This window comes from Gasterosteus aculeatus, chromosome 8 (assembly GCF_964276395.1).
Source record: "Gasterosteus aculeatus chromosome 8, fGasAcu3.hap1.1, whole genome shotgun sequence".
Classification (NCBI taxonomy): Eukaryota; Metazoa; Chordata; class Actinopteri; order Perciformes; family Gasterosteidae; genus Gasterosteus; species Gasterosteus aculeatus.
Window position 1 is genome coordinate 7688955 of NC_135695.1, and position 27780 is coordinate 7716734.

Genomic DNA, 27780 nt, shown 5'->3' on the forward strand with positions numbered 1-27780 from the left:
TGTGTGAGATGGTGGATGCTCGACTGCAGCATGTGGTGTTCTTGCAGAGGCCATTTTTTCAGAATATAACTTAATGGCCATTTAATAAAAACTCATTATGAAGCAGCTGATCTGTGGACCCGCTGTTTAAGTGCTTCTCAAAGCTTCTTTAAACGCTGTCCGATCCTTTAGTTGCGGTGAGTGAAAAGTGTAAACTAACTTGTATTGTGTAAAGAGACGCTGGAGTGAGATTTAAAAAAGTCTGCTTTAAATAAACAATTACAAAAATGACACGTTACATTTTTTTATTTTGTATTCAGAAAAAAAGTCAGAAACCCTCCACGAGAGCAACTCACAGCCTCTGAGAGGCTGAGACGTCGATCTGAAGATACAATGGAGGTGTGTTTTTTTTAATGATTTATTCAGCAGGAAGCACTCATATAAGCCACACTCATCATCTCTGAACAGCATTATTTCATAACCCCAAAACTCTTATTTGTATACAGAGCCAAATAAAACATGTTCCTACGCCCCACTTTTAAACTTTCCAATCAGGTTCAATATACTGAACAGAAAATACACACAACAAATGCATAGAATCATTAGTTTATACCACCCCAAATAGTTTACATTGGGGTAAAAACTTACCCTTACCTTAAATTAAAACTGGAGTTATCTTAATAAACACATATATTGAATAATTGGCATGATTAAAAGGAGAGCACATTTTGATTTTCTTTGATTTCCACAAAAATAAAAGCAAAGCAAATTTCATAATAATCTAAACTATTCATTGTCTTTACATTTGCATTAATCAGAATTATGAAAACATCAAATGAGCCTTTATTCTAAAGTCATTCACTCATAATGAACATCTTATAACTTTGCTGCTCCACGCAGCTTTCCAGCCGTTTTAAACTCTCAGTTCTGGTTTTATTTGGTATTTATTTGAAACGGCCTCCAGGTTTCTCACATAAGTCAAAGCAGGAGTCCAAAATCCCTGAGATACAACATGTCAACTGTGTACAAACGTATTATAAAGTTATAATGAATTAATCTCCACTTCCACAGCGAAGATCAATATCACAATTGATCAGAAAGGCACCACATCATGTGGTTTTACCGTCAGGTGAGCTGATGGACAGTTACAGTTAACCTTCCCGAACAAGTTTAAACACCGTCATATGACATATCTTAATACTTATACTCCTCCCCTCTATATAACTAGTTATAATACATGATATAATATAATATTAATAGTTTTCTATCTGCAGTTTTCTTATCTTATTTCATCGTTTGTCAATAAGGCACTGATGATGAGGACTTAAAAAAACATTATCGAGAACATTGACACTTTCCTTCTTCCTTGTTCAGACGATGTGGTTTTGCACCACAACGTCTCCTACGGGGGTCTTTATGTTGACTACCACCTGTTCACATGGTTGAGTGTAAAAAACTCCCGTTGTCCCAGATCCTCTCGCTCTCCATTTCTTGTAACACCAAAGAGCCACAACAACTAAAATAACAATACCAATTAAACCGATGACAATAAAAACAAAGGAAGTCATTGGCAGACACCGACTCTCAGTGATGCAGATCATGGTGGAGTTCACTGAAAGACGAGACAAAGATGAGAGAAAATGAGTCATTCCATTTAGCATTTTTTCAAAAACATGGTCATTACTACTTACGTTAGCTCTATGGATGATGTCTGTTGTTCCACCACTTTGCTCCGACCTGAAAGATCTCATCTGGCCTTCCCTGTGGTTTTATCTTGTAAAAATGCATTTCTTCTTTATCTTGTAAAAATGCATTTCTTCTTTTGTATTATTAAATTGGCAAAGCAATACATTTATCAGTACAATTGTTACATGGCAGACGGGGACGGTCTGCATGTGTTCTTGTCGTTCTCCCTCCTGCTCATTTGTTTCTCTCCCCCAGTGATTACGCTGATTGGCCAAAGAGGCTGAAGGCCCCGGATTACATGTTGCCTTTCAAGTTGGAGGTTGATGCCAGCGCAGTTGGAGCTGGTGCAGTTCTTCTGCAGGAGGATGCCCACGGCATCGACCTCCCTGTGAGTTATTTCTCACGGAAATTCAACAGGCATCAGCTTGGGTATTCAACAATAGAGAAGGAGGCTCTGGCCCTGTTTGCTCTACAGCATTTTGAGGTTTATCTTGGCTCAAGTGAAAAGCCTGTTCAAGTATTCACCGACCATAACCCTCTTGTGTTTCTTTCCAGGATGCATAACTACAACCAACGTCTGATGCGTTGGTCTCTCATTGTTCAGGACTACAACCTTAACATCATGCATAAAAAGGGATCTGAAAATGTTCTTGCTGATGCTTTGTCTCGTGCTGTATAGTTATGTTCAGCTATTAATTTAGATCGTAACTTTATGGGAGATTGTTTTTGTGGCATTAATTTTTTTTCTGAGCTTATATGGGTGGGGGTGTTACATGCCAGACGGGGACGGTCTGCATGTGTTCTTGTCGTTCTCCCTCCTGCTCATTGGTTTCTCTCCCCCAGTGATTATGCTGATTGGCCAACTCCAAACACAGGTGGAAAGCAATCAGCCGTTCCGGTGGCGGTCCATAAAGGAAGACCCCTGAGAAGTGAAAGGGGGGGTGTTCTGCACTGCGGGCTGGTGGCCAGTCTTCCTGTCCGTGAGCTTTGGCTGTCTGGTAGCAAAACTGGAGTTTTGTAAGGTGGAGGTTGAGGACCTTAGTACGTTGGGGTACCCTGTACATTTTTGCACGTATGTATACCTTTGTATAGATACACCAGGTGTAGTGGTTGTTGTCTCCTGTGTAACGTTTTCCTTTAGTCCTTTTTTAGAGAAGCAGGTAAGGTATTTTGTTTGACTTGTTTTGGATGAAGAGCGAGTGGTGAGCTAGGCCTCGTTTTGTTATATTCATTTCATTTGTTTGGCACAACCTGTAGGTCCCATCTTCCACCATCTCCCTCCCTCCTGTTGGGAGCCATCTTTTTGTGTAATAATAAAAACCAGAAAGACCCCTTTTACCCTGACTCTGTCGCCTGTCGTTGATTGTGGTTTTATTGTCCTGGCATCTACAAAAGGGCCGTAACAATGATGTTGTGGTGTAAAAGGTAAATCTTTTGCCTTTGAATTGTCTCTTGGTTTACACGTGTGAAGTAGAACAAGTAAAGGTTGTTTTGAAAAATTGTTTAGATAAAACAATTTCTTTATTTACAACCTGTGTGTTGCCTCCTCTTGGTTAAACTTGTTGGATTAAATGAGTGGCTCAGTCAAAAGGTGAAGAATGTAGGCTCACTGCATTTCTGAATGCAGTGTATCATCTGGTCATAATACTAACTAAAGACTTTAGTAAAAGACTAAAGTAAATATACGCAAAAAACAATGATCAACAAACAGCTAGATTTTCTTAGTCTATCTCAAACAATTATGACGTGACAAACCACTGTATGTCAAACTTCCTCTTTTTCTGCCGCTGCTCTTCTGTCTTCTACCGTCTACCTGACGCACGGCGCGGTGAGCCACACATGACACTTCATTTAGAATCCTGGTTTTATTTCTTCTAAATGTAGATGATTGTATGACTGATGTAGATGATGATGTGATTTATTGTGTAGGTGATGCTCTTTTTGTGGAATCTGCAATTTTTCATCTCCTTCACGAAGCTGTAAGATGGTCACAGTTACCAGGTGTAACTAACGGTAATGTAGTTGGAGTTTTCTACTTCCTGAAAACTGCTGCACAAAAGCATCCTGTGGTCGAGCGCTTACATTTTTAACAATCGGCGGGCAAAAAGGGGGTTTTATACACTCAAGGCGGCAATCTAAAACCACAAAGTGAATTCGTAGAGGAAACAGACTCACCAGTGGGTGTGAGATTATCTTCTGGATCCAGGAGTCTGCTGCAGTTGACTAGAGCACAAAAAGAATGTGGAGAACAAACCAGAAAAATGTAAAAGGTTAGTTATGAAAATGTCCTATTCCTCCCTAAATTGCTGTTAATTTAAAAACAAATGCAATGCAGTGAAGCTCTCAGACATTCTGTGCTGCCGTTCTGTTTGTGTTTCTTCTCAACTGTTCTCACTGAACGTTGCCTCTGCTGAGTCAGCATGCGTGTAGTTTAATGTACTCGCCCCTCTTTGGTAGAGACCATCTTTTACAATGTGTGGACAGAAAGCGGAAAAGGTGAAGAAAAATAATCTAATGCCACACTTACTTTGGCAGTTGGCTTCTCCACGGACCTAAAAAAGGAAAAGGAGGAAAAGGAAGTGATTCTACAGAGCCAAATTCATATCTTCACCGAACATGTCCAGACATGTTTCAGGTTTGATTAGCAGGTACAAATACAGTATTTACAAAGCTTATTTTTTATTTTGTAATAGTAACCTGACTGTTTGATTACGTTTGGGCTTTGGACTGCTAATCTCACAAAACAAGAAATCTGAATGTTGTCCAAGAATTGGCTGCAGTTATCTTCTGGGAAATTCAATTTTTTCACTTAGAAAATACCGATTACGGATAAAAACATGAATTAATAATGAAAATCCATAATGTTTATTTACAGCTAGGACTGCTAAACTAACGGTACTCCCCATCAGCATGTTTGTTTCATCGTGGCACTCCACTGTGTAGACCAGTGAGGGCTCGCAGTGATCCAGGGTGAGCGACTGGTCGGTCACATTCTGGACCGCTGGGACAGACTCACGGTTCATTACGATGACAGTCCTCTGAAAAATGTAAAAAAAACATTGAGGATGGGGAAAGATGCTCAGCTTATTAGAGATCCTCTCTGATGAACCCAGTTGGGGCCGAGTGTGAAGGACTCACGTTCTTGTCCTCCCAGAGCGTTTTGCACTTGGAGGAACTGGGTGGGTGGGACAGGAGGTAGATGAATGCATTGTTTTTCTCGGTGACGTTGCAGGTCAGATCGGACGGACGCTTTGCTGCAGCTGAAGGGTGAACCGGCAGCACTGCAAAACCTGACAAGGATAAACAAACAACAAAACAAACTTAGGCTGGCGTGTCCATGTTCCTCTCCGGTTTGATTTCAATAACTTGATTGTATCTCATTGAGATCCTTTCTAAATGCTATCAGAACTTTATTCTAGACCACATGCAAGAACACAGAATGGATAAAATGTGTCTTTAAGCAGAGAACACGTGTGTCATGAAGGGTGCTGTGAATGTCAATCTACACTACAAGGGGGGCAACACTAAAACCTGGATGAATGGAAAGACAGGAAGTGAAGGGAGTGAGAAGTCAGTCAAAGAGTATTTATACTTTTCAAATATCTACTCTCGTGCAGCTTTTCACAGCAGATAGAAACCAGTTTGAGTGACTTTTATTTAACAACAATTCGGATTGTTATCAGATCTCTGAATAAATGAACATGAAAACAGAGCTAATTGAAAAGAAATCTATGTGTTTAGTCAAGACAGAGATAAGCTTTGGTTTATCAGAGATCAGAGTTCAGATCACTTGTCGATAATACTCATGGAATATGCAAAATAAATACATACACATATATATATATATTCATGGTAGAAACTACAAAATGAATATGAACTGACCGAATAATTATTTAATGTAAGTACATTTTTGAGGTATAAGTAAGTAATTAAATATATGCTCCACTACACTTCAGGGTACATTTACACCAGCTACATATACCACTCACACTTGCTACATGCGATCAACTGATAAAATACTTTACATCAACAGACAACAAAAATAACAAGACATAAAAAAAAAAGATCCAACAAGATCCTTCCAGTCTGGACGTCTGCTCCATTGGAGGAGTGAGTGACCATAGTCTCATAATTCCAATTTGTCAACACTAACAATATATACTGTAGATTATCTGAGTCAGACTGATCCCCTACTTAACACATGCTGTAAAGATGACAGAATTGTTGAGAGTTTGCTTTACACTTAAGTACAATGATTTCTTTACAGTGTTTGTTTGGAGGAGATTACCTCACAGGGCGTGTTTAAACACTTTCCCCTGCAGCTATGAGGGAAAGACCGTTACTGCAGCACGCGTCTTTGTGACTCAGATTCATTAGATAATGCTGCTTAGTGTTGAACAATTGAATGAATAAAACCAGTATTGTAAAGAGTCCTGCAACAGACTTAATTCAAACTCAAAAACAACCAGAGATGGAACATTATTCAAACAATGGACTCAAAGTCGTATCAGACACTTAATGCAACGTTGACTTAAGGCGAGGCATGGTTCATTTTTTGCCAACATCACCAAATGGAAGTCACTCATGACCCATATGGTTGTTTGATTGTAGCAGCTACAAGCCTCCACACTATTTATTTTTCTCCACTGTTGCATAAATCATTTGGACCGCTCTGAAGTTGCAGATGAAGCGATGTAAACGCCAGTGGGCCTCACATGCATCAGCCATAAGACAGCGGGAGAGTGAGGAGTACGTAGACAGGATTAAACCGGTTTATGAGTCATCCCAACCAGAAGAACACCCCTCCCCAAAAAACACTTGTGGACACACACACACACACACACACACACACACCCACACACAGTGAAATAGCACAGAAGGCCTCTCTAGGCTTTGGGCCTGGTGCACACAGTGATGTGTTAATGGCGGCGCAGGTTTCCTGCTACTTTCACTACACGCCACCATCACTTCATTTATCTGTAACTTTATAACAGCTTCTTGCACAATCCTCACGGTCACCAAACCTACATGTACTTAAACCAAGTATACTTGTACTTGTACAGCGTCTTTCTAGTATCCCGACCGCTCCGAGCGCTTTAACACTACACGTCATCATTCATACACTGATTACAGCAGCTACGGTGCACAGCGCCGCCTGCCCATCAGGAACTATCATCCACGTAGTCACAGCTACAGGAGCATGCGGCTAGAAGGGCCCGGGGTCGAACCGCCGATCCTCTGATTGGAGGACGGCCGAGCTTCTCACTTATAGTAGATCTTTTATGACAAGGACATTGTCCTCAAAAAGAGGACAAGTCCCCACAATTTTACTGTGCACAGGTCCATGTCCCACAACACGAGTAATACATTGTAGTAAGTATTTAATATTTTCGTGTATGATGCCGGTTGAATTGCGTGTGTGTGTGTGTGTGTGTGTGTGTGTGTGTGTGTGTGTGTGTGTTCAGTTTTGACCAAATCCCTATGTAATGTTTATTCTAATGAGGTTTACGGTCCCCACCGCTGGACTCCCATGTAACAAAGCCAGAGACAGTGAAGACATTTCAGTCTACAGCAGGGGAGCGTCACTTCGCTCCTGCTGCAGGTGGAAAGTACCTTTCCTTCCCTTCTGGGAAAACCAGCCTTTTACGGGAATCAGGTCTCATGAGAACAGAAAAGTGTCCATTCAACTTTATTGATGTCCCGTTTTGAACTATTATTTTACCACGTGAATACTCCGATTTGCATTGTTTTCACTCTCACACACCGCACCACGCTAGTTTCTGAGTAACATTTCTCGGTTCATCTGGAGACACGCACGCATCTAACTTGTCGTTACCACGTCTGTTTTATTCTGGTTTATTCTCGGTTTTCATCTGAATGCCGCAAATCTCAATCGACAGCTGAGGCAACTCCATGCGTAATTGCGTAATGGAGTTTGGTTTGAGCGCTTTAGATATTCAGTCTTTAGTCTCGCGAACATATTGAATACTTACCGATAACGACGAAGAAGATCGGTAACTTGCTATTAATCATCTTTAGGCCAATGTGCGCGGAACTTCAGTTTAGGATGTTAACGTCTGGCAGGTTTCCGTGGAGTGACGGGCCGTGGACGCAGCGGGCGGGGCGTTATGTTTATGGACCCGCCTCCTATGTGCAAATGCTGAGACATCAGGTTTGACGTAAATTTTTTTGTTTTTATAAACTCTATTGAGAAATTATAACGTTGGTACAACACCTCACTTAAAAGAATAGCGCAGTCTTTAAACCAGATCCCCAAAATGTATTTTCACGTCGTTCTTGTTCTAGACGACCTGCTCTATGCGCTTGTTAACTTCCATTATAAACAACTGTACAGCAGCGTTGTAGTCTGCGTGATACTATAGGAAAAGTCAAGGATTCCCATATACCCACTAACGAGAGCGCGATGACACGTAACAACATCATCGTGACAGAACGTTGTCACTTTCATTCATAAATTCACACCCGTCTGTGTGTACAGTCAGAGCCATTCTCTATTCCTCTATACACTGTGAGAATCTATATATCTATTACTCATAATCAGAAATGTGATCAATTGAAGCAGTGAAACATGGGACATGTCACGGTCTGACTCGGCTTTGGAGGTGTGGTTTCAGGCTGGGAGAGCAGGTTTCCGTGGTTACCTGGGCGGAGTCTGGTGGCTGCCTGCTGTCACAGCTGAACCCCTCTTAAGGAACAGCAGGAGCGCCAGTCTTCGCCAGATCGTTTTGCCTTCCTAGTGGTAACTTGGCCAGCTCCAGTTTTGCTACCAAAACTAAGAACTATGTCCCTCTGCTGCCAAAAATAAAATGTTTTATTTCTCTGGATCCTGCTTTTGAGTCCAACCCTCGTTCTGGCTATCACCCCATGACAGGACATCCAAATAAACCAACAGAACTTTACGAAGAGCACGACATGCAGGGGCTTTCCAGATGTTCTCTGCACCGCAACGAGACAGTGTGTGAGATGGTGGATGCTCGACTGCAGCATGTGGTGTTCTTGCAGAGGCCATTTTTTTCAGAATATAACTTACGTAATCATTAATTATTGGCCATTTAATAAAAACTCATCATGAAGCAGCTGATCTGTGGACCCGCTGTTTGTTTAAGTGCTTCTCAAAGCTTCTTTAAACGCTGTTCGATCCTTTAGTTGCGGTGAGTGAAAAGTGTAAACTAACTTGTATTGTGTAAAGAGATGCTGGAGTGAGATTTTAAAAAGTCTGCTTTAAATAAACAATCACAAAAATTATACGTTACATTTTTTTATTTTGTATTCAGAAAAAAAGTCAGAAACCCTCCACGAGAGCAACTCACAGCCTCTGAGAGGCTGAGACGTCGATCTGAAGATACAATGGAGGTGTGTTTTTTTTAATGATTCATTCAGCAGGAAGCACTCATATAAGCCACACACATCATCTCTGAACAGCATTATTTCATAACCCCAAACTCTGATTTGTATACAGAGCCAAATAAAACATGTTCCTACGCCCCACTTTTAAACTTTCCAATCAGGTTCAATATACTGAACAGAAAATACACACAACAAATGCATAGAATCATTAGTTTATACCACCCCAAATAGTTTACATTGGGGTTAATTAAAACTGGAGTTATCTTAATAAACACATATATTGAATAATTGGCATGATTAAAAGGAAAGCACATTTTAATTTTCTTTGATCCACAAAAATAAAAGCAAAGCAAATTTCATAATAATCTAAACTATTCATTGTCTTTACATTTGCATTAATCAGAATTATGAAAACATCAAATGAACCTTTATTCTAAAATCATTCACTCATAATGAACATCTTATAACTTTGCTGCTCCACGCAGCTTTCCGGCCGTTTTAAACTCTCAGTTCTGGTTTTATTTGGTATTTATTTGAAACGGCCTCCAGGTTTCTCACATAAGACAAAGCAGGAGTCCAAGATCCCTGAGATACAACATGTCAACTGTGTACAAACGTATTATAAAGTTATAATGAATTAATCTCCACTTCCACAGCGAAGATCAATATCACAATTGATCAGAAAGGCACCACATCATGTGGTTTTACCGTCAGGTGAGCTGATGGACAGTTACAGTTAACCTTCCCGAACAAGTTTAAACACCATCATATGACATATCTTAATACTTATACTCCTCCCCTCTATATAACTAGTTATAATACATGATATAATATAATATTAATAGTTTTCTATCTGCAGTTTTCTTATCTTATTTCATCATTTGTCAATAAGGCACTGATGATGAGGACTTAAAAAAACATTATCGAGAACATTGACACTTTCCTTCTTCCTTGTTCAGACGATGTGGTTTTGCACCACATCGTCTCCTACGGGGGTCTTTATGTTGACTACCACCTGTTCATATGGTTGAGTGTAAAAAACTCCCGTTGTCCCAGATCCTCTCGCTCTCCATTTCTTGTAACACCAAAGAGCCACAACAACTAAAATAACAATACCAATTAAACCGATGACAATAAAAACAAAGGAAGTCATTGGCAGACACCGACTCTCAGTGATGCAGATCATGGTGGAGTTCACTGAAAGACGAGACAAAGATGAGAGAAAATGAGTCATTCCATTTAGCATTTTTTCAAAAACATGGTCATTATTAGTTACGTTAGCAATGTGGCTCTATGGATGATGTCTGTTGTTCCACCACTTTGCTCCGACCTGAAAGATCTCATCTGGCCTTCCCTGTGGTTTTATCTTGTAAAAATGCATTTCTTCTTTTCTATTATTAAATTGGCAAAGCAATACATTTATCAGTACGATTGTTACATGGCAGACGGGGACGGTCTGCATGTGTTCTTGTCGTTCTCCCTCCTGCTCATTTGTTTCTCTCCCCCAGTGATTACGCTGATTGGCCAAAGAGGCTGAAGGCCCCGGATTTCATGTTGCCTTTCAAGTTGGAGGTTGCAGCGCAGTTGGAGCTGATGCAGTTCTTCTGCAGGAGGATGCCCACGGCATCGACCACCCTGTGAGTTATTTCTCACGGAAATTCAACAGGCATCAGCTTGGGTATTCAACAATAGAGAAGGAGGCTCTGGCCCTGTTGCTCTACAGCATTTTGAGGTTTATCTTGGCTCAAGTGAAAAGCCTGTTCAAGTATTCACCGACCATAACCCTCTTGTGTTTCTTTCCAGGATGCATAACTACAACCAACGTCTGATGCGTTGGTCTCTCATTGTTCAGGACTACAACCTTAACATCATGCATAAAAAGGGATCTGAAAATGTTCTTGCTGATGCCTTGTCTCGTGCTGTATAGTTATGTTCAGCTATTAATTTAGATTGTAACTTTATGGGAGATTGTTTTTGTGGCATTAATTTTTTTTCTGAGCTTATATGGGTGGGGGTGTTACATGCCAGACGGGGACGGTCTGCATGTGTCCTTTTCGTTCTCCCTCCTGCTGATTGGTTTCTCTCCCCCAGTGATTATGCTGATTGGCCAACTCCAAACACAGGTGGAAAGCAATCAGCCGTTCCGGTGGCGGTCCATAAAGGAAGACTCCTGAGAAGTGAAAGGGGGTGTGTTCTGCGCTGCGGGCTGGTGGCCAGTCTTCCTGTTCGTGAGCTTTGGCTGTCTGGTAGCAAAACTGGAGTTTTGTAAGGTGGAGGTTGAGGACCTTAGTACGTTGGGGTACCCTGTACATTTTTGCACGTGTGTATACCTTTGTATAGACACACCAGGTGTAGTGGTTGTTGTCTCCTGTGTAACGTTTTCCTTTAGTCCTTTTTTAGAGAAGCAGGTAAGGTATTTTGTTTGACTTGTTTTGGATGAAGAGCCAGTGGTGAGCTAGGCCTCGTTTTGTTATATTCATTTCATTTGTTTGGCACAACCTGTAGGTCCCATCTTCCACCATCTCCCTCCCTCCTGTTGGGAGCCATCTTTTTGTGTAATAATAAAAACCAGAAAGACCCCTTTTACCCTGACTCTGTCGCCTGTCGTTGATTGTGGTTTTATTGTCCTGGCATCTACAAAAGGGCCGTAACAATGATGTTGTGGTGTAAAAGGTAAATCCTTTGCCTTTGAATTCTCTCTTGGTTTACACGTGTGAAGTAGAACAAGTAAAGGTTGTTTTGAGAAATTGTTTAGATAAAACAATTTCTTTATTTACAACCTGTGTGTTGCCTCCTCTTGGTTAAACTTGTTGGATTAAATGAGTGGCTCAGTCAAAAGGTGAAGAATGTAGGCTCACTGCATTTCTGAATGCAGTGTATCATCTGGTCATAATACTAACTAAAGACTTTAGTAAAAGACTAAAGTAAATATACGCAAAAAACAATGATCAACAAACAGCTGGATTTTCTTAGTCTATCTCAAACAATTATGACGTGACAAACCACTGTATGTCAAACTTCCTCTTTTTCTGCCGCTGCTCTTCTGTCTTCTACCGTCTACCTGACGCACGGTGCGGTGAGCCACACATGACACTTCATTTAGAATCCTGGTTTTATTTCTTCTAAATGTAGATGATTGTATGACTGATGTAGATGATGATGTGATTTATTGTGTAGGTGATGCTCTTTTTGTGGAATCTGCAATTTTTCATCTCCTTCACGAAGCTGTATGATGGTCACAGTTACCAGGTGTAACTAACGGTAATGTAGTTGGAGTTTTCTACTTCCTGAAAACTGCTGCACAAAAGCATCCTGTGGTCGAGCGCTTACATTTTTAACACAATCGGCGGGCAAAAAGGGGGTTTTATACACAAGGCGGCAATCTAAAACCACAAAGTGAATTCGTAGAGGAAACAGACTCACCAGTGGGTGTGAGATTATCTTCTGGATCCAGGAGTCTGCTGCAGTTGACTAGAGCACAAAAAGAATGTGGAGAACAAACCAGAAAAATGTAAAGGGTTAGTTGTGAAAATGTCCTATTCCTCCCTAAATTGCTGTTAATTTAAAAACAAATGCAATGCAGTGAAGCTCTCAGACATTCTGTGCTGCCGTTCTGTTTGTGTTTCTTCTCAACTGTTCTCACTGAACGTTGCCTCTGCTGAGTCAGCATGCGTGTAGTTTAATGTACTCGCCCCTCTTTGGTAGAGACCATCTTTTACAATGTGTGGACAGAAAGCGGAAAAGGTGAAGAAAAATGATCTAATGCCACACTTACTTTGGCAGTTGGCTTCTCCACGGACCTAAAAAAGGAAAAGGAGGAAAAGGAAGTGATTCTACAGAGCCAAATTCATAACTTCACCGAACATGTCCAGACATGTTTCAGGTTTGATTAGCAGGTACAAATACAGTATTTACAAAGCTTATTTTTTATTTTATAATAGTAACCTGACTATGTTTGGGCTTTGGACTGCTAATCTCACAAAACAAGAAATCTGAATGTTGTCCAAGAATTGGCTGCAGTTATCTTCTGGGAAATTCAATTTTTTCACTTAGAAAATACCGATTACGGATAAAAACATGAATTAATAATGAAAATCCATAATGTTTATTTACAGCTAGGACTGCTAAACTAACGGTACTCCCCATCAGCATGTTTGTTTCATCGTGGCACTCCACTGTGTAGACCAGTGAGGGCTCGCAGTGATCCAGGGTGAGCGACTGGTCGGTCACATTCTGGACCGCTGGGACAGACTCACGGTTCATTACGATGACAGTCCTCTGAAAAATGTAAAAAAAACATTGAGGATGGGGAAAGATGCTCAGCTTATTAGAGATCCTCTCTGATGAACCCAGTTGGGGCCGAGTGTGAAGGACTCACGTTCTTGTCCTCCCAGAGCGTTTTGCACTTGGAGGAACTGGGTGGGTGGGACAGGAGGTAGATGAATGCATTGTTTTTCTCGGTGACGTTGCAGGTCAGATCGGACGGACGCTTTGCTGCAGCTGAAGGGTGAACCGGCAGCACTGCAAAACCTGACAAGGATAAACAAACAACAAAACAAACTTAGGCTGGCGTGTCCATGTTCCTCTCCGGTTTGATTTCAATAACTTGATTGTATCTCATTGAGATCCTTTCTAAATGCTATCAGAACTTTATTCTAGACCACATGCAAGAACACAGAATGGATAAAATGTGTCTTTAAGCAGAGAACACGTGTGTCATGAAGGGTGCTGTGAATGTCAATCTACACTACAAGGGGGGCAACACTAAAACCTGGATGAATGGAAAGACAGGAAGTGAAGGGAGTGAGAAGTCAGTCAGAGTATTTGTACTTTTCAAATATCTACTCTCGTGCAGCTTTTCACAGCAGATAGAAACCAGTTTGAGTGACTTTTATTTAACAACAATTCGGATTGTTATCAGATCTCTGAATAAATGAACATGAAAACAGAGCTAATTGAAAAGAAATCTATGTGTTTAGTCAAGACAGAGATAAGCTTTGGTTTATCAGAGATCAGAGTTCAGATCACTTGTCGATAATACTCATGGAATATGCTAAATAAATACATACACATATATATATATTTATGGTAGAAACTACAAAATGAATATGAACTGACCGAATAATTATTTAATGTAAGTACATTTTTGAGGTATAAGTAAGTAATTAAATACATGCTCCACTACACTTCAGGGTACATTTACACCAGCTACATATACCACTCACACTTGCTACATGCGATCAACTAATAAAATACTTTACGTCAACAGACAACAAAAATAACAAGACATAAAAAAAAAAGATCCAACAAGATCCTTCCAGTCTGGACGTCTGCTCCATTGGAGGAGTGAGTGACCATAGTCTCATAATTCCAATTTGTCAAATGCTAACAATATATACTGTAGATTATCTGAGTCAGACTGATCCCCTACTTAACACATGCTGTAAAGATGACAGAATTGTTGAGAGTTTGCTTTACACTTAAGTACAATGATTTCTTTACAGTGTTTGTTTGGAGGAGATTACCTCACAGGGCGTGTTTAAACACTTTCCCCTGCAGCTATGAGGGAAAGACCGTTACTGCAGCACGCGTCTTTGTGACTCAGATTCATTAGATAATGCTGCTTAGTGTTGAACAATTGAATGAATAAAACCAGTATTGTAAAGAGTCCTGCAACAGACTTAATTCAAACTCCAAAACAACCAGAGATGGAACATTATTCAAACAATGGACTCAAAGTCGTATCACACACTTAATGCAACGTTGACTTAAGGCGAGGCATGGTTCATTTTTTGCCAACATCACCAAATGTAAGTCACTCATGACCCATGTGGTTGTTTGATTGTAGCAGCTACAAGCCTCCACACTATTTATTTTTCTCCACTGTTGCATAAATCATTTGGACCGCTCTGAAGTTGCAGATGAAGCGATGTAAACGCCAGTGGGCCTCACATGCATCAGCCATAAGACAGCGGGAGAGTGAGGAGTACGTAGACAGGATTAAACCGGTTTATGAGTCATCCCAACCAGAAGAACACCCCTCCCCAAAAAACACTTGTGGACACACACACACACACACCCACACACAGTGAAATAGCACAGAAGGCCTCTCTAGGCTTTGGGCCTGGTGCACACAGTGATGTGTTAATGGCGGCGCAGGTTTCCTGCTTCTTTCACTACACGCCACCATCACTTCATCTATCTGTAACTTTATAACAGCTTCTTGCACAATCCTCACGGTCACCAAACCTACATGTACTTAAACCAAGTATACTTGTACTTGTACAGCGTCTTTCTAGTATCCCGACCGCTCCGAGCGCTTTAACACTACACGTCATCATTCATACACTGATTACAGCAGCTACGGTGCACAGCGCCACCTGCCCATCAGGAACTATCATCCACGTAGTCACAGCTACAGGAGCATGCGGCTAGAAGGGCCCGGGGTCGAACCGCCGATCCTCTGATTGGAGGACGGCCGTGCTTCTCACTTATAGTAGATCTTATAATGACGTGGACATTGTCCTCAAAAAGAGAACAAGTCCCCGCAATTTTACTGTGTGCCCGGGTTCATGTCCCACAACATGAGTAATACATTGTAGTAAGATTAGTAATATTTTCGTGTATGATGCCGGTTGAATTGCATGTGTGTGTGTGTGTGTGTACTGTGTGTTCAGTTTTGACCAAATCTCTATGTAATGTTTATTCTAATGAGGTTTACGGTCCCCACCGCTGGACTCCCATGTAACAAAGCCAGAGACAGTGAAGACATTTCAGTCTGTTGCAGGAGAGTGTCACTTCGCTGGAAAGTACCTTTCCTTCCCTTCTGGGAAAACCAGCCTTTTACGGGAATCAGATCTCATGAGAACAGAAAAGTACAGTAGGACCGAGTGCGCCCTCTCCCCAGGACGGCCAAACCGTTCGCCCGACCACCAGCCGGTTCTCGTTGTATTTCTTTATTTCGATACGCCGCTCTGATTATCGCTATGTTAACGCATGCTAATGCTAAGGCAATAGTGGGACATATGTATCGGCATAAATAAATAAACCGAGAACCGGCTGGTGGTGATCGGGCGAACGGTTTGGCCGGACCGGGTGTGCGGGTGTGCAGGGGGGGGGGTTGAGGGGGTTGTAGTCAGTCCGCGGGTGCGCTCTGTCCGCTGTTTTCCGTCGGTTACCAAAACATTGCTCAGACTTAATCAACATAGAATCCCTTTTTTTGTTCATTACTAAAGCCTCACATTAAGACATACGTCACTTTATTTAAGACGCTGTGCTACTTGCGAGTGGATGTGATCTGCTAGATTGTCAATAAAGTTAGAAAAAAGCATGTACGGCAAACCCACGGTCACGAAGATACTCATTTAACGTGACATGGTATTTGCATGTCGTTAAATACCCAACTGAGATCGACTTATGCCGTTCTGAAAAAGGATCAGACCACCGCAACCTGCCGTTCTGGCAAAGGAACCTGCCACCGACCACTTTTCGCACTCGGCGTCACTCAAAAAGTATCCATTCAACTTTGTTGATTTCCCGTGTCAGATTATTATTTTACCACGTGAATACTGTGATTTGCATTGATTTCACTCTCACCGCACCACGCTAGTTACTGAGTAACATTCGGTTTTCTCGGTTCATCTGGAGACACGCACGTATCTAACTTGTCGTTACCACGTCTGTTTTATTCTGGTTTATTCTCGATTTTCAATTGAATGCCTCAAGTTTGGTTTCGCTTTAGATCTTTAGTCTTTTCGCGCAAACATATTTAATACTTACCGATAACGACGAAGAAGATCCGTAACTTGCTATAAATCATCTTTAGGCCAATGTGCGCGGAACTTCAGTTCAGCAGGATGTTAACATCTGGCAGCCTTCGATAGAGTGTCGGCGAGACGCGGGATGGGGGGGTATTTATAGCTGCCCGCCTCCTGCAAACCCGTGACAACAGGTTTACCGTAAATGATTTTGAGAAATTAACGTCAGCACAACACATGCCGCACCTTTAAACCAGACCCAAAAAGGCAGTGGCGGATCTAGAAAATTTTACATGGGGGGGCAAAGGGGTGATTGTTGATAAACCGACCGCAGAAATGTTGCTTAAACAACTAACTTCTCGTCTGAAAAACTCGTAAAATTACATTTCGTGATTTAAATATGGTAGTATTTATGAACTTGGACCTACACAAGGACGGGCGAGTCCGGACTTAAAAGCATATTAAGGAAGGGGGTAAGATTGACGCTTCTCGCTGTTCAAAACCCGCCCTCTTTGCTTCCGCCTTCCGGTGTAACGGAGATTTAATTCATACACACGAGTGAGCAAGGGTGTAACCATGGTTTAGACATTGGGGGGTCCGCTGGACGCCGCGGCTGACGGGGGTCGTGTGGCGTCCGTCGGCCGCTGAGGAGCGAGCGGGCACTCAGAGAGTCCCGGTGCGTTCTTCTTAACAAACGGAAATTAATTGAAAATAAATCAAACATAACTACAGACTGTTCCATTGACAGGGTTCATAAAAGCAGAACATATATTTTACATATTTTCTGCTGTGTATTGGGGGGGGAGACGCCCCCCCCCCCCCCAAAGAATGCATGGTTACGCCCTTGCTAGTGAGATGATGAGTGTTTCATCAGTACGCGTAAGAGTGTCTCCGTAGTTAAACGGCCCCTCGTGCTGCACCCGGTCGGAGCTCTGCAGGCGGCTAATAACTCGCGCATGCGCGTTACAGATGTGAGCGGAGGGTTTACAAGTAATGTTTGAACCTGCCCGCATTATTATGTCTTAAACGCATCATATTAACAGCACGCAGTCCGTAGTTTCATATTTATGACGTTTTAAGTGAAATATTAAATACGTTGAAATTACGTCTTCGCGTAGTTGCTTAGTGAATGGGCTGTCGCTCTGGGACAGGCGGGTAGGAGGGGAAAATCACAGTACTACAAAAATATGGACTACACCACTGCTGTACAGGTTTGAGACAGGTTTGTCACAGCCCGACTCAGAGACTGACACATTGCAGGGAGACAACAAGCAAGCTGCTAGATGAGACAATTTTATTGTTAACAAAACCAACAATGTATGTGGTAGTGAGCCCGGAACAGCACAGTTCTGAATGGAGAAGATCTTTATGGCCGAGGTGTTTATGGCTCAGGTGTGGCTCATCCAGCTGACAACATTCCCCAGCCACGTACAACCGTTGTCAGAATCGCTTAATATAGTCGTTCACTTTCTGTGTGTGTGGGGGGGGGGGGTCAGGCCGTGCAACCGTGCAAAGTTAGTGGCCTGCACCGTGTGAAGAAACATGATCTCATTTGGGCCGTACCCAGTGCCCTCTTGCATAACCTCTCTGACCAGGGAAGACCCCTCCGTCCAGTCCTGCTCTAGCTCCCGTAATGCCCCTTGGCTCTCAGAAGGTATGCAGAAGGTATTTGTCGTCACTCGTCACTTTGTCGTCACTTGTCACTTTATTTTTTAATATTTTTTAACTTTTTAAATATTTTTGATTTTTAACTTTAACTTTATTCTCTTATTTTATACTAACCCATAGCCTTATTCTACTAACCCATAGCATTAGCATTTAATTTTATTACTTGTGCATTGTTGTCTTGTTGTCTATTGTTACACTGTCTACTGTCACGCACCAACCGCCAAGACAAATTCCTTGTATGTTTGGCATATATTTCCTGATTCCTGATTCCTGAGAAGCTTAATCACGTTTCTCCTGCAGCTGCTTCAAGACTTAGGTAAACAAATATGAGGAAAAATTGGAATTCCAAAGATGGACGCGAAATGAGTCAGAGCTTTAACCACAGAGCTAACAGTAATGCTGCGCAACAGATGGCTTTTACACATTACCGTAAGCAGTTATTTCCAGACTTTGACCGGGGTAGGAGGCCAACACAATCAATCATAAGATGTTCAAACGGCTGAGCAACTGCTGGAATTGGATCCTGTTGAGCTGGCTTGATTGTGTGGTTAGGTTTGACCATCATCTGACAGGTATGACATGTTTTGATATTTCTGGACACATCTCGCTTCACACAAAGCCAAAAGAAATACCTGAGAACGTAGTTGTACATATTTCGAACGCCCAAATGCCCTGGTCGGCCTTTACGATGTCCTAAGCGTCTCTTCTTGGAATTTAGATGGGACCACAACCTGAAAAATAGGATTACCTACAAAGTCTTTTCAATGCGGCACCCATTTTCTCACCAACAAATTATCTTCCAGCAGGAAACCCTTGGCAGCCCTTTTCCCATCCACCCTCGGGAGCGCTTGGTTGAGCCACATCGGGTGTTATTTTCCGTTTTAGACATTATTTTCTTTTTTCATTTTAATTTAAATGTATATATTTGTTCCATCAGTCCTGCTGACTGTAGATAAGCGCAAATTATTTTTCACATTCATCCCAAAAGTAGACAGATCAATTTGTAGGAGCCAAATGTTCACATCAAATGTCTTTGCTTAATTCTGTACACTGGGTGGCGCTGTTCTTGGGTCCTGTGCGCACCTATATAATTGATTGGAGAACAAATGACATCAGGTGTTGGACTCGGGGAGCGAGAGCGTTTTGACCGCTGTTGCGGCAAGAGAGAGTTGGTTCCACTGGGAACAAAACATTACATGTAAGAAATAAACTAAGATTAACAACACTCAGAACGTGTCGATGGATTATGTCTGCAAACCAAGATGAACGCGGGGGCGTCATACAGACCAATCCGGGGGGAATCCAGCACCACATCCTTTAATAGAGGAGTTACTTCAGAAATTTCCTTTATCTCTTGTGTAACTAATTAAGTACCTCTTTTAGTTAAACCAAAATTGTAGTGACTCGTGCTTCATTCCAGTAGCTTCTATTCATTTTGACAAAACAGGTTAACTAAACAGTTCTTTGATAATACTAATTTTGTAAACCTGTTTTTGGATCTATTATCATTAATTGCACCGACAGATATTTTGTGTGCTGGTGTTCCTTTTTTTAGTCTCACCCTAATAGTGACATTTTATCAATTAATAAAGACATTTATCAACTTATTTTCTTTTATTCGTTCATCTTCAGGTTAAAATAACAGATTTGTGTGCAAAAGTAATTACCTCACATCCTCTACCATTAAAGTGAATTTATTTATTTCTACTAGTCTCCTGTTCCCCATCAGCCTATGGCTGTGTGTGTGTTTGCACATGACCTGTTGCCCGTTGAAAAGGGATCTTGTCCTGCTCCTTCTCTCAGGAATACACATAAGAACAAACAGGTTGTAGAAACTTCAACATCATCATGGTATTTATAGTATTTTCTTTCTGTTTGTCTTTCCTCTGCTCCGCAGCACTCTTGCTGCTGGTATAAACACATTAGTTTCGGGATTTGAATTCAGAGGCTCCCAGGACTAATGTACTGGTATTTGTTGCTTACCAGTCACTCTGTCCGATCTGGTGGGAGCCGGCCTGTAGCTGGACGCTGAAGTTCTGGCTCATATAGCTTTGGTTAATGCAGACACAAGGTCTGGGCTCTGTGGGACCAGGGCTGTGGTTTGTGATGGGGACTGAGGAGGTGGAGGAGGACGTGACAGGTGGATGAAGGCTGGAAGGAGAGCTGGAGGAAAAACAGGCAGAGGAGGCTTCGTCTCCCGTATATCACATCTTGAAATGAAAAACACAATCAGGAGAATTAATCCATTAATCACATTTGTTATTCATTTTTCACCATCTCTTCTTACTCCCTCCTTGCGTACCTGCGCCTCATCAATATAGAAAAAATAAAAACATCTCCTTTTCAATCTTTCATCTTTTGATAAGGAGCGACTCCATTCTATATTATATAATTATCGTTATCTATTAGCACTTTTATCTAAACAATTTTCCAAGGCTCCTTTCGGTTAATAGAAACCGGCTCTTGTTTTTACGGCTAACAGGAACTCCTGATTTCTATTTGTTTCCGTAGTGCCCAGTGAGAAAAGTGTTCTTTTAGAGCGGATGAAAAACACCCTGTTCCGGTTTTGCGAGTAAAACGACGGATGTCGTCACTCTCAAGCGGATCCTGGCCTCACAAAACCAAACTAGTCCTGTAAGGGTTAAGGCAGAGGACTTCGTAGACTCCCTGTGCACAGTTTCAGGTCCAGGGCTTGAGAGGAAAACGAGTTTCGAAGCTCAAGGGCTCGAAGGACCAATTAAGTTAGAAAAAGAGAAGACACGCCTGCCACTCAATTTCTGACCTGGAAAATACCTTTTTTTCTGTATAACAGAATCTGTAGCCCCTGAATCAACCAAAAATGATGAGGTTTCCCTGAACTCGCACCGTAGTGGTGGGCACATTTTACAATGCATATGCGTTTGAGTGAAAGCTTTTGCTGTTCTTCCAATCGTTCTATGATGTCCTTGAGAGCTTGTTGCTGCTCAGATGTGTGAGTGCGCGTGCATGCAGTTAGTGCAAAACTTTGCTATAACCCCACTCGAGCACGTGCAGACATTTGGGGGGGCAGGTGCTCAAAACAAAAAAATTATTCAACTTATATATTTATTTGTGTTAACAAACTAACTCAAATTGAATAAATAAATGAATACCAGGCAAAAACAGACAAAACCAGGCAATATTGTACTTAAGCAATAAGGTACGAGAGGCTGGACTTTATCGTCTATAATGTTACAGTCGCTCATGACGTCCACATGAATTGCCCTCTTCAGCTAAAAGGTGCCCTAAAACGGCTGCGAAAGCTTGCATTGCCTGAAACCCGTCGCGCTGTTGTGTGACCTTCTGCTTTTGGAGTCTCTCTTTTCTTGAAATTCTGCTGCCAATTTAGTAAATGATATGAGCAATGTTGTGCATAATAATTAAGAGTGACTCACCTAATCTCTACAAAGCTGACAACACACACACATCACACATATAAGCAGACTAATAGTATACCACAATATACCTCACTAGACTGTTGTTTAGCTCAACTTAAGACCTACCTTTCATTTAAAAAATTGAATAAAATTAAGCAAAACTAGAAAACTACAAGGACTTTTTAATTTGTAAAACTGCCTTTAAATGACAGACAGACATAGAATCTCTCTCTCCTCCGGCTCTAATCTGCCCTACGCAGTACTAAAGTTTGCTCCCCCCGCCACACTACCACCTTGGGCAATATAATGGTCTCAGAACATTTGAATTTTGAGTAACTTTGGAACTACAACAACAAATGAATTAGCTATCTGGCTTTACGTGGCTGTAGTGTAGAATCAGGGCAGGTTGTGTCTGTGGCTCCTTCACCTGAAAGCAAATACATACAATTGATCTTCATCTTTTAATACAGATACATTATAGCAATACAATGACAGATTTTTTCTCTTGTTCATATGTTGAGATTTATCACTGAATTTGTGAGTCATAATTCAACAGGCAGTAAATACATCTAAATCGTCATCTACAGCAACACCAGTGCTGTGCAGTGAGTTTGAACTTTGCGTAAACGCCACTTAGAGTTGGGTAAACGCTATTTATAGGTGCGTAAACGCTATTTCCAAATTCTAGAGGTGCGTAAACGGCGTTTACGTGCGTTTACCCTCCACTACAGCCCTGACTACAACTATTACTAGCAGCAATAACTACAACACTACTGAACAGTGTGATGGAGGCGGGTGTGGCCCGTTGGCTCGTGTTGTTTCTTCCTGTATTTGTAACCAGTCGGTGATTTATCGCGCAGTCACGCGTCCCACACACAGATTGCAGTGACGCTCCCTGTTCGTGTTCCGCGTAAATGACGAGCGTCGGACTTCGGGCTTCAGCCTCCGCCCTCCTGCTCTGCCGCATCTGCAACTCCCGACGATTTCACGTCCCGTTCGCGCTGCTTCGCACTTTGAGTGCGCGCTAAGAGGTTTTGCTTCGGCCGCCGCGGGAGGAAGTTCAGGTAACGTGACGCCGTAATGCGGATTGCCGACATGCGTTCGGCGTTACGTGTTTAAATGCGGCTGTTGGGAGAGAGTTTGTGTGCGGGTTTTATTTCCAGGTGCCTGAACGCATCTCGACTCGCTCCAGGCAGAACTACGACTGGTGACAATAATACATTCGACAAAACACCACATTTTATGTCATTTTCTCTGTGTTGACAACTTGTTTTCTCTAAAACGTCAACTGGGTCGTCGTGGCGCAGGGGTTAGAGAAGGTGTGCTGGGAAGCACAAGGTTGGTGGTGCGAGTCCAGGCTGCCCCATGTTCCATGTCGAAGTGTGCCTGAGCAAGACACCTAACCCCTAATTGCTCCCCAGGCCAAAAAATGTGAAGAAATCCATGGGTTTAAAGTGTATTGTAAGTCGCTTTGGATAAAAGTGTCTGTTTAAAGACCTGTAACTAAGAACGATGAAATATGTTCACATTCAAACCGGTCTTAAACGTATTTTACCTAATGGTATGATATTGTGTAACAATTGAAATGTCATTTGCTCCTTACAGGAAAGTCGTAAACAATCAGTCATGGCCGACATCAGCGCATCAAACACAGGTTTTGCCTTGGAGCTGCTCCGCACTCTGAGCCAAGCGAGTCCCGCTGGAAACATCTTCGTCTCCCCGCTGAGCATCAGCTCCGCCCTGGCTATGGTTTACCTGGGGGCCAAAGGAGACACCGCTGCTCAGATGGCAAAGGTGAGCACACACTCCATTATGGCCTGTTTTCATTCTTTTGTGGGGTGTGAGGGGCCGTGGGCCCAGCGGTGTGTGTGTGCACAGCATGAAGGGTGTGTCTCCACACAGCCAAAGTCGGATGTGAACTGAACTTTGACCTGAAAAAGCTCCCTTGGAACAAGTCACATATTGATTGCATGTGGTTATAAAAACTGGTAGTTAACAATGTGGCTTCAGCTCATGGAACGTGCTTTTGTGAGTTGAGTAAATCCTCAGGATTTGGTTCTTCTTCATCTTATTTTGATGAATGACTTTTGTGTTGAAACTGTGTAAAGCCACGAGGGACATTTTTATCTGCAGTGGTTCAGCATGTTGATGAATGATTGACTTCCCGAATACATAAAACACAACAGCATTTTAAAATATAGACTACACTATGTGATCAAGAACACGAGGACACGTGAACATTACATCCATGTGATTGTTTTCAAACCGCACAGTTTTTTGATCCCAGATTCAAGTCTGTTGTTCCAAATTTTGACCCAGGCGCTGTCATTCAGCTCTGGTGAAAGCGTCCACGGAGACTTCCAGACACTGAACGGCGACATCAACTCACCCTCCGCCTCATACATCCTCAAACTAGCCAACCGCCTTTACGGAGAAAACACTGCCAACTTCCTCCCGGTGAGTTTTCAGTTTACACTTCGATACAAGAGAACTCAAGCTACAGCTATTGTTAATTAACGAATTATACAACTTTACATGACCGAGTTCATACAATGTTTTCTCCTCACTGCAGCTGTTCCTCAAAGCCACTCAGAAGCACTACCAGGCCGACCTGAAGGCCGTGGATTTTATGGGGGCTCCAGAGGCATGCAGAATGGAGATCAACAGCTGGGTGGAGCAGCAGACGGAGAGTGAGTGCTTCTTCTTACTCGGACGTGGATTATCACTATACTGACTTTTACTGCAATCATTAGAGAGTGTACTTCAAGGCTGCCGACGAATGAGAACTGATATAGTCTGATAGGGTAAGTGTGGCATATTGTCGACCGGCCCTCAAATGATTTTTTTTGGTCCTTGATCCACCTGTTTAACCGTTCTGTATCTATAGAAGAATAGTGAACAGTAACAACATTATTGGACAAAGTCTTTGGCTGCGTGCGCGTGTCGCTGCGCCGCCGGCCAACGCCCTGAAACCGAGCGAGGATCGATAGACGGACTGACACAGCATTTAAGCCTATTTGCTCTCTCTAGTCCTAAATAGGACTGTTGGCCCTCATTCCAAAAATGCCAGTGGAGAGCGATAAGAATAAAACAGCTGTTTGGATGAGCATCCCCCTCCTGAAGTATCATATAAATTCAAATTATATTTAGTTTTATGATATGGCTTCATTTTAATGATTTATTTGATTATTAATGGTTCTATTTAAAAGTGTTATTAATAATCACCAAATGATTAGGTATTAGGTAAGTCAGTATTATTAATTAGGGTCATCTTTATATTGCAATAGGCTAAATATCATTTTCACCCCCATTTATCCAAAATGGCTGTGATTATAACCACAGTTTTCCCCCAGTGTGGCAATTCAACGGTAAGATAAAGCAGTCAAACCAAACTCCGCTCCCCCCCCTTCTGTCCTCTGTGACTCAGTGATCAATGCTTGCGTTGTCTTGGTATTTTAGATAAGATTAAAGATCTTCTGAAGCCGGGAACGGTCACTCCTATGACAAGGTTGGCTCTGGTTAATGCCATCTACTTCAAGGGAAACTGGTTGAACCGCTTTGATCCGGCGAACACCAAAGAGATGTCCTTCAAAGTCAACCAGGTGAAGTTTGCAGATGTAGAGACACGAAGCTGGAATACATGAAGCTGTTTCACTTGGTGATTTACGTGGTTTCCCGTGTGTCAGAATGAGGCAAAGCAGGTCCAGATGATGTACCAGATGAAGAAGCTGCCCTACAACTACGTTCCTGAGCTCGGGCTCCAGATCCTGGAGCTGCCGTATGTGGATGAGGAGCTCAGCATGTTCATCCTGCTGCCCGAGGAGTCGGCAGATGGCTCTGACCCGCTGCTGAAGGTACGCTACCTGGAAGCAACTCGGCCTACAAGGGATGGAATAGTAGCTGTAATGCATAAGTTGTGACACATTTTCACCCTTGGGAAATCATTAAAACTAATAATATCCAAAATAATAACGATTCTGCATCTTGCAAAAGAGATCTTGATTTCAAGGAGACCTGATGAAACAAAGGCCACATACGTTAGGATTACTAGTATAGGATGGACCAACAAGCTTGCGTCTTAATATTTATATGAGCTAGAGATGAGATATAATGTGTTTTGTTCCAGCTGGAGAATGAGATCACACAGGAGAAGCTTGGCGAGTGGACCAACAGGAGAAACATGGATGTCCACTCAGAAGTCCTCGTTCACCTGCCCAAGTTCAAGCTGGAGGAAGACTACGAGCTGAGCGAGCCTTTGGCCAAACTCGGGATGACAGACGTGTTCTGCGGGGCGAAGGCCGATCTGTCCGGCATGAACGGGGAAAGAGGACTGTTCCTGTCCACAGTGGCCCACAAGGCCTTCGTGGAGGTGAACGAGGAGGGGACGGAGGCGGCCGCGGCCACCGCAGGCATGATAGCGTTCTGTATGTTGAGGGAGGAGCACTTCACAGCGGACCACCCCTTCATCTTCTTCATCAGGCACAATAAAACCAAGGCCATCCTCTTCCTCGGGAGGTTCTCGTCTCCTCAGTAGACAGAACCAGCAGATGAAGATTTTGGTCCAATTTGAAAAAAAAAGAAAAAAACAACCTTTGAAATGATTGCTTTATTTTCTGGGATATTTAATTTAACTAGGGGGGTTTTGTTGTCTGCCATTGCACTTCATTCACAAATATAGATATTTTGCTTTGGGTTTAAAAGTGATTACATTCGTAATATAGGAAACCAGAGGACTGTTTATTTGACTTTAGTTATAATAAGATGGGTTCACAATAAAACTGGAAACTGGGAAAGCTTATTGAAATACAATTGGCTCCTTTCACCTCAGTTCTATTGTAGGGACAGAAAAATCTTGGTAGACAAAACTATTCACTGGTTATTACTGAAATCGTATTCTTTATAACTTTTAGAAAAATAGATACAGCATAAGAAGAATGAATTGCCTCGCTCGTGTTAATGCGTGCATGATACATTTTGAGAAACTTTTCAATATTGTAAATTCCTGCAGTTTGTCACTCCTTTTACATTCATTTGTTAAATATCAGTGCATAACTTTACTTAGCTGTCAAAGACAGTTTTTAAACATGGAAATCACAAGCACCGGTTGAAGTCCTGGGAAAGCATTCCTACCATTGTGTTGGATATTAGAAATAAACTGACGACCCGGTTCATAAATTAATAAAATGCATATAGTGTACACCAGAATACAGCCATGATTCTGAAACTGTGTAATCAATAAAGTAATGACAATATTGTAAAACCACTGTAATATTGAAACTGTAATCAATAGAATAATATCAATTTACAGTTATGATTGTATTTAATGTAATGTAATCAACCTGAATGCATGCATGTAGTACTTGCACAACAACTGGTATTGACTGGGGGTCATTCGAAATCTGAGTTACAATAAACTCACCAGAAGACCACTCCCACAGGTGTGGACACTAACTTTCACACCTTTACGGTATAAATACCTGTTGGCAACCATTGTCCTCGAGTTTGCTGGTGGAGGCAACAGACAGGCACTATGGGGGGGGGTCAATGGGCCCTGTGGCCTGTTGTTGCAAAGACCAGCGGCTCCTCGGCTGAGATGTCCCTTTTACCACAACGCCCTTTCTTTTATTAAATACATTTGATTTTAACCTTTTGCCCTTTGTCCGCCCGGCGTTTCTTCATTTTGAACACAACAATAGCTAATGAAAAGCAGCAAACCAAAGAATAAACAGGTGGTTTCTGTATGGCCTGTTAACTAGAGGAAACCCCTTAGTCGCTGTGCCTCATTCACGGGCGGTGATATAAATAATGTGTTTCTGAGAAATCGCTTTGACACAAATTGTACAGTATCTACAGCAATGATGTTGCTCCTACATGCTGATCAGAAGCTATCCAGACGTATAAACAAGGTGTTTTAGGCCCAAACTAAT

The 27780-nt window shown here is 42.1% G+C and overlaps 3 protein-coding genes across 6 annotated transcripts; 1 reads left to right on the forward strand and 2 right to left on the reverse strand.

The window, feature by feature from the left end:
* Window positions 1–267: 267 nt before the first annotated feature.
* LOC120823613 (uncharacterized) lies at window positions 268–7825 on the reverse strand. Its single transcript, XM_078107966.1, has 6 exons — window positions 7659–7825; window positions 4804–4955; window positions 4568–4703; window positions 4193–4216; window positions 3841–3888; window positions 268–1591 (listed from the first exon to the last, which is right to left on the reverse strand). Exons 1-6 carry the CDS (start codon window positions 7696–7698, stop codon window positions 1350–1352), a joined length of 642 nt encoding a protein of 213 aa, XP_077964092.1. The 5' UTR covers window positions 7699–7825; the 3' UTR covers window positions 268–1349.
* Window positions 7826–8928: 1103 nt separating this feature from the next.
* On the reverse strand, window positions 8929–17322 carry LOC120823612 (uncharacterized). The gene is made up of 6 exons (XM_078107967.1): window positions 16813–17322; window positions 13412–13563; window positions 13176–13311; window positions 12809–12832; window positions 12457–12504; window positions 8929–10230 (listed from the first exon to the last, which is right to left on the reverse strand). The coding sequence occupies exons 1-6, from the start codon at window positions 16850–16852 to the stop codon at window positions 9989–9991; spliced, it is 642 nt and encodes a 213-aa protein (XP_077964093.1). The 5' UTR covers window positions 16853–17322; the 3' UTR covers window positions 8929–9988.
* Window positions 17323–22413: 5091 nt separating this feature from the next.
* On the forward strand, window positions 22414–27504 carry serpinb1 (serpin peptidase inhibitor, clade B (ovalbumin), member 1). Of its 4 annotated transcripts, XM_078107977.1 has the most exons (8): window positions 22832–23060; window positions 23161–23314; window positions 23459–23647; window positions 24173–24310; window positions 24426–24543; window positions 25313–25455; window positions 25540–25707; window positions 25980–27504. In XM_078107977.1, exons 2-8 carry the CDS (start codon window positions 23297–23299, stop codon window positions 26385–26387), a joined length of 1182 nt encoding a protein of 393 aa, XP_077964103.1. In that variant the 5' UTR covers window positions 22832–23060; window positions 23161–23296; the 3' UTR covers window positions 26388–27504. The 4 variants fall into 4 exon arrangements, with proteins under 4 accessions (XP_077964104.1, XP_077964102.1, XP_077964103.1 ...); XM_078107978.1 differs by lacking the exon at window positions 23161–23314 and having other exon boundaries at window positions 22414–22917; XM_078107976.1 differs by having other exon boundaries at window positions 22460–23314.
* Window positions 27505–27780: the final 276 nt, after the last annotated feature.